This window comes from Dryobates pubescens, chromosome 6, assembly GCF_014839835.1.
Source record: "Dryobates pubescens isolate bDryPub1 chromosome 6, bDryPub1.pri, whole genome shotgun sequence".
Taxonomy (NCBI): domain Eukaryota; kingdom Metazoa; phylum Chordata; class Aves; order Piciformes; family Picidae; genus Dryobates; species Dryobates pubescens.
The window spans coordinates 33,666,504-33,678,612 of NC_071617.1; the positions used below are offsets into that span (position 1 = coordinate 33,666,504).

At 37.3% G+C, this 12,109-nt stretch overlaps 1 protein-coding gene across 1 annotated transcript in view; it reads left to right on the forward strand.

Annotated features, from left to right (window-relative positions):
- Positions 1 to 12,109, forward strand: part of RYR2 (ryanodine receptor 2) — a 377,267-nt gene that overhangs the window by 326,589 nt on the left and 38,569 nt on the right. The window contains exons 80-83 of the mRNA XM_054162288.1: positions 2,840 to 2,939; positions 6,132 to 6,211; positions 8,366 to 8,442; positions 9,763 to 9,836. Of these exons, the coding sequence (XP_054018263.1) occupies positions 2,840 to 2,939; positions 6,132 to 6,211; positions 8,366 to 8,442; positions 9,763 to 9,836 (331 nt within the window). The remainder of the gene's footprint in view (positions 1 to 2,839; positions 2,940 to 6,131; positions 6,212 to 8,365; positions 8,443 to 9,762; positions 9,837 to 12,109) is intronic.

The window sequence follows — 12,109 nt, forward strand, 5'->3', positions numbered from 1 at the left end:
GCCCAGGTGGCTAAGAAAGCCAATGGCATCCTGGCTTGTATCAGAAATATTGTGTCCAGCAGGAGTAGGGAGGTGATTGTCCCCTTGTACTCAGCCCTGGTGAGGCTGCATCTTGAGTATTATGTCCAGTTTTGGGCACCTCAATACAGGAGAGATGTGAAGGTGCCAGAGTGAGTGCAGAGGAGGGCAATGAAGCTGGGGAAGGGCCTGGAGAATAAATCTTATGAAGAGTGACTTGAAGGAGCTGGGGCAGTTTAGTTTGGAAAAGAGGAGGCTGAAGGGAGACCTTATCGCTCTCTACAACTACCTGTAGAGTAGGGTTATCAATTGGACTTGGTGATCCTGAGGATCTTTTGCAATCCGAATGTTTCTGTGATTCTATGATTTAAGAAGCAAAAAAGTAGAGTGAAGTAGAAGTTGAAGTTTGAGTCTGTGCTTTCAAAGCTGGCAGCTGATGAGTCTGTAATGTGGGAATACATGTATGAACATTTTTGAGTGAACAGCTTTTTCCTATATGAAATGAAAATATACCAGATAAAATAGACTTGGTTTTCTTTTAAGTTTTTTTGCGTTGTTAGGTTTGGGGTTTTTTTTAAATATTTATTTTAATTCTGGTGAATACATGTTTCATTTGTTTGATGGTTTTGTGAATGACAGAAAATTCGTACCACTGGCTAATTATTTTGCTGTTTTTCTGGTCATCAACTGACAAGCACATTGAAGTTCAAAAAAATAGTGCTAGCAGTAATGCTTATCCTAATGATGTAGATGGAGAATGGCTAGCAGCCAGCAGCTGTATCTGTTCAGCGCTTTGTGTGCAGTGGGTGGCTCTCTGCCATCACATACATTTATTTACATTGTATGGAGAAACAGCATTGTCAGGCTGAAGAAGGAACCATTACCTTTGGACGTTAATCATCAAAGGAATGGTTGAGTTAAAAGAAATATTTGTGGGGGTTTTGTGTTGTGGTTTTTTTAGTGGATGTTTATTATTATATTACATTAGCCTGATTTCTGAGGGAAATGTCAGTCTTCTCACTATAAGATGTCTGGAAATACCTGCTTCTACTATTCTTCTATAATGCCATTGCAAGAAGCATGTATATCTGTTCCTTATGTCTGTAGATTATGCAGATGCCTTCTCACTGTAAGCATTGTCATAAACTTAAGAATGAATGAAAGTAGTATAGCTGATGTAAGGATTGTGAACAAAAGTGAGTCATAGATTTTGGAAGAAAAATGAAAGACTGTTGGGTCTAAAGCTGAAAGTAGCAATAGGAAATAAAGTTGTTCTTTGGGGGTTTTTTGTTTGTTTTTTTTAGAAACTGATCAATTGTCAGTAACGTCTGAAGCAAATTAAAATATTTTATTGTAGCTAAATTGAAACTGTGATGTCATGTTTTTCTGGTGGTTTGTGTGTGTGATTGTGTGTGTGTGTGTGTGTCTGTGTGTATGTTTTGTTTTTGTTGAACTCCCAGGAAGAGGTTTAAACATGAAGGCAAAACTTTCAAACATTAGCATGGCTAAATATGAAGCAAAGCTGCCATTTTTTATTTTTATTTTTTTCTTTTTGTGCCTCCATCTAGATCTATCACATAATTTAAAGAAAAAAAAAAAAAGATACAATTTAACCACAGGAGAGCTAATAGTGTGAAAAAAACCCCTGATGAATTTTGTTTCCGCAGCACGATATTATCAAAGATTTAAGAAACAAATTTGCCAGCCTCGGCGAGAACTCTCTGGTAACAGCATAAGTGTCTGTGTTGGTTTGCTTTTGAGTTAAAGGTTTCTTTTTCATTCATTTGAACATATTTCTCTTTTATCCCTCTTCTTTTTTAATTTATTATTCATGCCCTCTACTTAGCAAGCCTTCATTTTTTAAACCTCTTCCATCTTCCAATGTCTTTTTTCCGTAACTTGGATGGAAAGTTTATGGCAGCAAAGCTGTCATTCTGGCTACTTCTGCTGCAGCTGTTCCTGCTTGTAGGTCATACATGTTTTGGGCGTTGTGTTATGGACATGATACTAACTGGTTGTGTCATGTTCCTTTTGAGTAAGCTTTTTACCACGCCATCTGATGGACTCGCTGTCATAGGGCTCTATGCAACTGCCATTTTGCAACTTATACTGCTTAGTCATCCTCAATTCTCCAGCAAACTTCAATTAACTTGGTGAAAGTTCAAACTCATCTGGAATTAACTGTGCCTTTATGTTTGCTCTTTATGTACCTCTTTATTTTTTCAGTAGTAGTTTAAATTATAAAGAACAAACTTCACCATTGCTCAAGCAACGCCATGCAGTATTGTTTGTTGCCGCTAGAGATGTAAAATATAAAAGCACAGTATATTCTCTCAAATATTCTGTTGGTAGGGTGGGTAATATATATTGCAATATAATTATATGTTTTGAAACAAAATCTGAGATGCTTCTGTTACTCTGGAATTCAGCAACAACTTGCAACTCAAGAGCCACATACTGAGCAGTATGAAGTTATGGTCATGTAATAGAAGATTTTATTAAGAGTATGAACTGTTGCACAAAAACACAGCACAAAAGTTCAAGTTTGATATATGCAGAATATATACAATGAACATGGGCTTTGAACTAACCTAATGATTTACAATTGAGATAACTCTCTTCAGATAAACTACTAAAAGCATATTAAAGAAAAACACCAAGGGGAGAATGTTACTTGAACATGTTAAATATCTCTTCAGTAGCATTGTATTTATTAAAATGATCCATGATGTTGCCATAGAGCCCATATACTATGAAAAAACCTTTGGAGAACTGGCAGTAACTGAAGTCCTCATCTTAAATGACTGGAATTTTTATTTAGGAAAAAGAAATGGAAAAGCAAAAACTTCTGTATCAACAAGCTAGACTGCATGACCGAGGTGCTGCTGAGATGGTTCTGCAAACAATCAGTGCTAGTAAAGGTAATGTTTTCTTGTGTAGATTACATATTAAACCTTATTTCTAATGATCTTTGAAATTTTTATAATTCATATGGGGCAAAACTTGCAGATTTTTGGCATTAATGTTTGTTTTCAAAATGCACCCAAAGTTTCAAAAATTATTGACAGCTAATCTGGAAATTATAATGAATAATTATCATGCAGTTGTTGTTATTATTATTATTAATGTCTTTTCTAGTTATGATTGAGATAAATGTAAAAATATTCATAGCTTTAGCAATGTGAAATGACAAAGAGGCCCCTAAACTCTGGGATATGTACAGTTCTGAAGTAAGTGTCAACATTGTTCTGGCTTCCCTCCCCCGGTCCTCAAATATCTACTTTGTTGCTGTACTTGGATAAAACATTTCAGAAGTGTAAATGATGATTTTGTCCCTTAGATACTATCTTACTCTAAGTTTTGATAATTTTGCTGTTTGGTCTGTGATTTCTTTCTAGTGATGTTTTAAAAATTCCTCTTTACAAATTTCATTTACTGTAACTAAATGCTTTGGATCACAGACATTTTCTGGGGAAAAAAAAAAAAAACAGGGAAAAATATATAGACTGGCATGCAGAGGAGGCTCATTGTTCAACTTAAAAGCTAGCTTAAAATTGTGCACCCAGCCTTTAAACAACTGGATGCTGTAATGAATGTTACAGTCATTGATCTTAGCTCTTCCTGTCATATCCTGCTTCTTTTGTGTGTTATGTACACATTAAACTATGTCTGTAGGCACTCAGGAAGATGTTGTCACACTAGAGACCATGAAAGAAAAACAGGTCTTCTTTACAAGAGAAACAAAAAGGCCTTTCCTGATACATTGCCTTTTAAGGCAGTGTATGGATAAATTACACAAAATCACAGAATTGTTAGGGTTGGAAGGAATCTCAAGGATCATCTAGTGCCAACCCCCCTGCCATGGGCAAGGACACTTCCCACTTGATCAGATTGCCCAAAGCCATATCCAGCCAGGCCTTAGAAACTTTTCAGGGATGGGGCTTCCACGTCCTCTTTGGGCAGCCAGTTCATGTCTCACCACCCTTATGGTGAAGAACTTCTTCCTAACATCTAATCTAAATCTACCCTCCTCTAGCTTGGATTCATTTCCCCTAGTTCTATCACTACACAACACCCTAAAAGTCCCTCACCAGCTTTCTTGTAGCCCCCTTCAGATAATGGAAGGCCACAATAAGGTCTCCTTGGAGCCTGCACTTCTCTAAACTGAACAACCCCAACTCTCTCAGCCTGTCCTCATAGGAAAGGAGCTCCATCCCCCTGATCATCCTCATGACCCTTCTCTGGTCACATTCCCACACATCCATATCTTGTAATAGGGGCTCCAGACCTAGACACAGTACTCCAGGTGGGGTCTCATGAGAGTAGTGTAGAGGGGGAGTACTGCCTCTCTCAACCTGCTGGCTATACTTCTCTTAATGCAGCCCAGGATACAATTGGCTTTCTGGGCTTCAAGTGCACACTGGTGGCTCATGTTGTGCTTCTCATCTACTAGCACCCCCAAGTCCTATTCTTCAGGGCTGCTCTCAAGCCAGTCACTGCCCAGCTTATATTGGTGCTTGGGATTGCCCCAACCCAGATGCAGGACCCTGCCCTTGGTCTTGTTGAATGTCATGAGGTTGGCATAGGCCCACCTCTCCAGTCTGTCAAGGTCCTTCTGGATGGCATTTCCTTTCTGAGAGGGCCCAACACATTCTTTAGTCTTCCTTTTGCCATTAATGTACCTATAGAAACTTTTGTTATGCCCCTTGATCTCCCTGGCTAGATTTAATTCTAACTGAGCTTTATCTTTCCTAACCAGGTCTCTCGCTGCTCAGGCAGCTTCCTTATATTCCCCCCATTTCTTCCACTCCTTGTACAGTCTCTTTTTGTGTGACAGTGCGTCTACGGCTACCTGAAGGGAGGTTGTAGACAGGCAGGGGCTGGTCTCTTCTCCCAGGCAACCAGCACCAGAACAAGAGGACACAGTCTCAAGCTGCACTAGGGGAGGTTTAGACTGGATGTTAGGAAGTTCTTCACTGAGAGAGTTGTTAGCCATTGGAATGTGCTGCCCAGGGAGGTGGTGGAGTCACCATCCCTGGAGGTATTCAAGAGGGGAGTGGACATGGCACTTGGTGCCATGGTTTAGTCATGAGGTCTGTGGTGACAGGTTGGACTTGATGATCTTTGAGGTCTCTTCCAACCTTGGTGATTTTGTGATTCTGTGAAGAAATTCTTCATAGAGAGAGTGATTGCCCGTTGGAATGGGCTGCCCAGGGAGGTGGTGGAGTTGCCATCATTGGAGATGTTTAGAAGGAGACTTGATGGGGTGCTTGATGCCATGGTTTAGTTGATTAGAAGTTGTTGGATGATGGGTTGGATGCGATAATCTTGAAGGTTTCTTCCAACCTGGTCTGGTCTATTCTATTCTATTCTATTCTATTCTATTCTATTCTATTCTAGGAGCTCCATGCTCATCCAGGCAGGTCCCCTAGTATTCTTTCTTACCTTTGTTGGTATACTTTGGTCCTGGGCACCAAGAAGGTGATCCTTGAATATGGACCTGCTGTCCTGGGCCCCTTTCCCCTCTAGGGCTTTCTCCCATGATACTTTGGCCAGCAGATCCCTGAAGCGATCAAAGTCTGCATGCCTAAAGTCCAGGGTCATAAACTTTGAATACATCCTCCTAGATGCCCTGATGAGGATTTTGAATTATAGTGCATCGTGGTTGCTCCAGCCAAGGCTGTCCCTGAGCCATTGGTCACCAGCCCTTCCCTGTTAGTGAAAACAAGGTCCAGCATAGCACCTTTTCTTGTTGGTTCCTCTACCATTTGGAGGAGAAAGTTGTCATCTGTGCATTCCAGGAACATCCTGGAATGCTGGTACCTAGCTGTGTTGTCCCTCCAGCAGATGTTAGGGTGATTGAAATCTCATATGAGGACCACGGCTTGTGAATGCGAAGCTGCTTCTATATTCTTATGTAGGGCCACATCTGCTTGGTTCTGCTGGTCAGGTGGCCTGTAAGAGACCCCTACTGTAAACTCACTTTCTCCTGTCTTCCCTTTAATCTTAACCCATATACTCTCAACCAGCTCATCAACCTTCCCCAGGTGGAAATTAATAGAAAATTCTTATTTGTATATATGATCTAAAAGTATGTTTTAAAATATTTCAAGGTGAGATGGGGCCAATGGTTGCAGCTACCCTAAAGCTAGGGATTGCCATCCTAAATGGAGGAAACTCTACTGTTCAACAGGTAAGGAACTGATTTATTTTCAAGACAATAGTCAGTGTAGATCTTTATTGGTTATCGTTATTGTAACAGTGCATTATGTAATGTGACTATTTGCCAGATGCTGTTTATCCTATTACTCTTGTTCTCAAAGAAAAAAAGTGTACAGATGTACCTTGTTCCTAGGTATGTACTCCTGACTTGCAAATATATAATTAATTTAGAAAACACAAGGCTGAAATAAATTTGTTTTGTAGTTCAGCTAGAAGGGGGGTATTTTATGTAAAATTATTAACTTCTAGAGGAATTCTATGGAAGGAAATTATTTCCTGGAAGATTACCACTGTCCTATAGCCAGTAGAGCAAAATTGCTGACCCCTGTCTTCAGCAATGAAAATGTTACAGAACTTCAGAATTACTGAACATGCCATGGAGAGTTTGATGATAAAAGCAGAGAACTCAAACTTGATTTTCTAATTTATGGTGAGCAGTGGGCAAGTCTGGTGTCTTAACAGTATTCTGCACTGTTGAATAGAAGCAACAGATACAGAGTAGCTTCAGTGTTCTGTACTAGTTGAAGATGCCCGAGTCCAGAAGGCTTCATACTGCCTATTAATATATTGTTTGAAGAATACAGAGAAGTGGGAACAGTTAAGCAACTACTGAAGCAATTGAATCCATTCCGAAATAATGGTATTTTCAGGGGCTATCATTACCCAGAAATGACCAGAAACACCACAAATTGTGCAGAAAAGTATCTGCCTGAGCCGTTGCCAATTGTTTCTGATGTAATGATGTTAAATTACTTTGTAAAATCATTACATTTGTACATAGTTATTTAGTCTGAATTTGTAAGGCTACAATCTAAAAAGTAATTCAATAAAGTTTTAACTAATCAGAGTGCAGAAATGGTTACAATAATACTAATACAATGGTTACAATAATACTAATAATTACTAATGTTTACTAATAATAGTTACAATAATACTAATACTGCTAAATTTCATACTTACAAAAGCAGCAGTAATAGAGTTAGAATTGCCTTTTCTTTCCTTTTTTTTTCCAGTTGCCCTATTTTCTACCCATTTTCTCTGGTGTTCTGCTCGCCATTCCATTTTCCCTTTAAGTCCTAAAATCAGCTCTTCAGTCTTCCTTGGGAAGACTGGTAGGGGTAGGGTGGAGAGATACAGAAGTGATTTTGAAAAATCATCATCATTCTCTGAAGTACTTTGATTATTAAGGTGTCGTTGATGGGCTTGTTCTTTTTCTGTGATCTTCGGAGTACTTGGGGTTATGCTGATGTGTTTTGTTAAGGGTGTCTGCTTGTGTGCTCTTTCATTTTGCAGGTCACTTACCAAATATTCATATAACTCCTATTTATTTGCAAAACTAGTTTTACTTAATTCACAATATGAATTCTTATAGCTTTCCTACAAAGACTGATCTCTGAAGATTGTGGGTTTTGTTCACAACATGAGCGCTCTGGTATCATGCTCTGTCTTCACTCAACAGCACATTGTATTCTAGAATCAGAGTTCATTGCACTGAGTAACTTTTTGCTGCTAAATCTATTGTCAGAAAGGCATTACAAATTACAATAAAGCTAATACACATTTTAAAAATACTCACTTGCCTACTAACATACTGTTGCAGCTAAAGTAGCCTGAAACAAACAGGTTATGACAAGCTGAGTCTGAAGCTGAAATGGTAGTGCAAACACAATACTAATAGTGGCATGATTGTATTTATGTTAAACACTCAATTCTGGCTGTGTTGACTTCAGTTACTATCTTTATTTTCCACGTTATAGGAAGGAACATCCAAAATGTATTGCATTCTTTTCTGTAAAGGATACAAGCATTAAATGTTGGGGTCTTTTTTGTTTGGATTTGTTTGGGGTTTTTTGTTGTTGTTGTTTTTGTTTGTTTGGGTTTTTTTTAAATTATTTTATTTTGTTTGTGGTTTGTTTGTGGTGTGTTGTTTCTTTGGGTTTTTTGTTTTGTTTTTATTGATACCCCTTCCTCTCCCCCCCCCCCCCCAAGACTTTTAACTAATTTGTAAATATGAAGAGTTATTTGAAAATGCCAGGATCACTAGTAATCTAGAATCTATGCAGTATTAACTAGGTTTCCACATAGTACAAATATGAATTCTCTGAATAAACTGTGTTCACTGCAGAAAATGCTTGACTACCTCAAGGATAAAAAGGATGTGGGATTCTTTCAGAGCCTTGCTGGTCTTATGCAGTCCTGTAGGTAAGAAAATAGACACTTAAAAAATTATTATTTTTGCATTTAGGTTTTAATCCACAGCATTCAGAGTTTTGGAAAGATCCTCTCTATACTTTTTGCAAACTGCACCTGGGAGCTCTAATGTGCTAGACTTGGGGTAAAGGACAAAGTGGTGCTCGTGGTATGAAAATCTTCTTATGCCATGGATCTGCCTTGATAAAAGAGCTCTTTTCACAACAGTTTGTATCTATTTGAGGAATAACAGAAAACAACTCTAGAGTTAAGAGGCTCAGGGGCAAATTCTTAATTCTGCAAGTACTTTGTAATCCTGCAGAGGCCCATGGTTACTGATCAATGTTAAATAATCATAAAGATTTTGGGAAAACCCAACTATCTTAAAAATCTTAATGAGACTTTTTAGAAAACAGAAAAGGAATGGAATATTACGTTTTAATAAACTGAGGAGGCAGTTTAACCTCTTTGCCATTTCATTCTTCTTAGCAATTCATATTGATTTTGTTTTTATGCAAATATACATATATTTAAATGTTTTATATCTAATTCTAAAGAATAAATAATTTCAATAAATAATTTCTCAACATAAAACTCAGAACTAAAAGGGGCTCCCTGGATTAAGTGATTCAGTCTTCTGTCAAGGGTACCATGTTATATCCTTTTTTTAAACACCGCCTTTGGCCAAGTTTCACTTTTAAATCAGTGAGGTTTCTTGCCACCAGAATTACTGGGCTAGTTCCTTTACCTTCATCTGACTTTCGTAAACATTCATGCTTGTCCATGATTAGCTGACATGTTAAGCAATGAAGGCATAACTTTGCAGATTCACAAATGTGAATATGTAAGCGTGCATGTTCCTTAAATCTGGTTAGTTGAATACATATTCCTCTTGGGCAGCTTCAGTCTTTCCGAACATGGAAGGAGAGGAACACTGAGTGGAACTAATAATATCGTAATTTCTTAATGGATCTTGCTGCTTGGGATGAACTGGGCTGTAATATGAAAGTAGTCAATAATATGGTTTCTCATTGACCCCTAAAGTTAGTGTATATATATATGATAAACACATATATACTCTCTTTTTTTTTTTTTTTTCTGGATCAGCCATAAAGAGCTAAATTCTTCTGTCATTTGCAGAGCAAAAGCAGATTAACTGTAGAGCTGGGTTTTGTAGTCTTGTAGCAGACATATATACCAAGCCACTGATATACATCTTCTTGACACTGGTATGATTGCATACTTAAATGAAATCACAAATCCTTCTTTATAAAATGAAATATTACATATACTTAATTAATCACAGGGCAAATGTAATTTTTCTCATTGCAGTGTTCTTGACCTAAATGCATTTGAACGTCAGAACAAAGCAGAAGGCCTTGGCATGGTGACTGAAGAGGGATCAGGTACTGTCAATTTGACATAAATGAGCTGTGATTTTTCTCTTCTACATTTTGCAGAGAAAAGCTGAATTTGAAAGTATCCTGTAAATATATATGTAGAGGCTGAAGCTAAAATACAGTCCTTAGGAGTGGTTTATTTAATGAGCCTACCTAAGCCCATTGTTGTTAATAAGAAATCACTAGCATGTGCTAAGTTCCAAAGCAGTCTCGGAGGACTCCTGCCCATTATTCTGAAGAAGTGAAGACATTACATGTAAAATTCTAGTTACAAACAACAGCATTTACAGAAGTCCCAAATCAGTTTCAGCATAAAATAAAATCAAGAATTCCCACCTGATTTCTTAAACTGACCTGAATGCAATGAAAATCAGACAGAGTTAAGCGATAATTTAAATATTAGAGGTCAAGAGAACTAACTGGCTATTTGAAAAAATGTCTTCTGGGAAAGATTTTTCTTTGAAAAAAATTATTACATCTTTCTGTTTGAGGAAATATGAATTATTTTTTTGCTTTACTTTTGACTTTGAAGCAATTTGAATTCCTGCCCCCTTTGTTGTCAGTTCATTGTCAATTTCTTTCTTCTGTCTGACAGTAAGTTCTATGCTCCCTTACTGTGATTCTCTGGAAACATTAAGTTCATTCTTGTGTGACTTCATAGTGTTACCAAAGCACATTTTTCCCCCTCAGTATTTTTTACAGTGCATTTTTATGTTTAAATCCTACAGTGCCCTAATATTTTGATATGTTTTTATCTTAAAAAACAAGGTAAAAGTATATGACTGTGTAATCATTATTGCATTTGGAGGTTCATAACTCATACTTACAACACTGCACATCTCATTGGCTGTTGGGCCTGTACTTCTTTTATGTGGCATATTTCTTGAATGTTCAACTGCTTTTCTCAAATCAAAATCATGAACTCTTAAATTTGACTGAATGACTTCATGACCAATCATAAATGCTGCTTCTCTGAGAGTGCTCCCATGATTTAAAATATAGATCAAATCCTGCTAGACTTCTGTGAGTGAACAAAATTAAGTGAACCCATGTGAATAAAATTTGGTTACAAGATTGCGGATTTGGCAGTGATGCAGCTATATGACATATCAAGTTTTGGCCATGAGTTTCATGCTGAAATGCTGCAGAGTGTTTTGCTCTTTTGGACAACATTTCTATAAATAATTAAATTTATTAGTTATAATGTTGAATTTTGAAATTAACTGTTTTATCGCTGCTTCTCTTTCTGGAAATGACTCTTTTTGCATGAAAATATAAACATATCTTTAAATGCTGCAAAATCAACTCTACTTAAGTGATTTTTACGCTTCCCCATTTTTTACTCTTTTTTTTAAATTTTAAGTTTAGTTGATCTTTCATTTTTAGTATAGCACTAATTTGGCCCAAACCAGTACTAACTATCTTTTGTATTTGCTAAAAACAATTTTTCAATTTTTTTCCTTTTTATTTTTCTTGTTTCTTTTTCTTTGAACTAATTGTCCTGTCCTCCCTTCCTCAGTCATCACTCATGAGCATGGTAATTCTTAAAAACAACTGCCTATGCTCTTAGCTTTGTGTAAGCACTGTACAGCTCCTGAGCACCGTTAGATAATTTTTGTTCCTGTAAGGCTGTTAAACTAGTGGGTTCTTTTCTATTATTATTACAAATAGGTATTCCAAAATCTGTGGGTTGTGTTTCAACTTTCCCTGGTTTGTTCTTTCTCCTTTTCTCAGGAGTTGTACAGTGACTGGCACATTATATGTAAGAGCAGCAAGTTTTATAATTGATTTTTTTCTAATTTATTTTCATTTTAGTGAGCCCAGTGTTTGTGATAGATGAATGTTAAAAAAATTTATATCTTTACATACCCAAAGCATTGTGCTGTAGTCCTCCTGTAGTATTTATGTTGTGTATTGAATGTGGCTTTATCGCTGCATTGATTTGTGCACACGGGAAATCAGTGGTGGATCCAGTGAGGATTTGTGAGTGGTTGGTAAGGAGACGACTTGCTACTGGCTAGGTCTATCTAATGCAATCAGGGGTTGATACAAGAAAGGTGGTGCATTTCTTATTTTGAGGAATCAATAATGTTTACAGGTGGTTATTCCTTGCTCTGAAAGCCACTCGATGTGTTAAACTTCCAAAGTTTCCTGAATTCAAGTAAAGAAAGAGCTTTGTAGGAGCAGTTACCATGAGGTGTTCCTGTCAAATTTAAAATACAAAATGTTCAGCATAAACAAGAAGTTTAAATGCAACACATCTTTTCGTTAGCTAGATA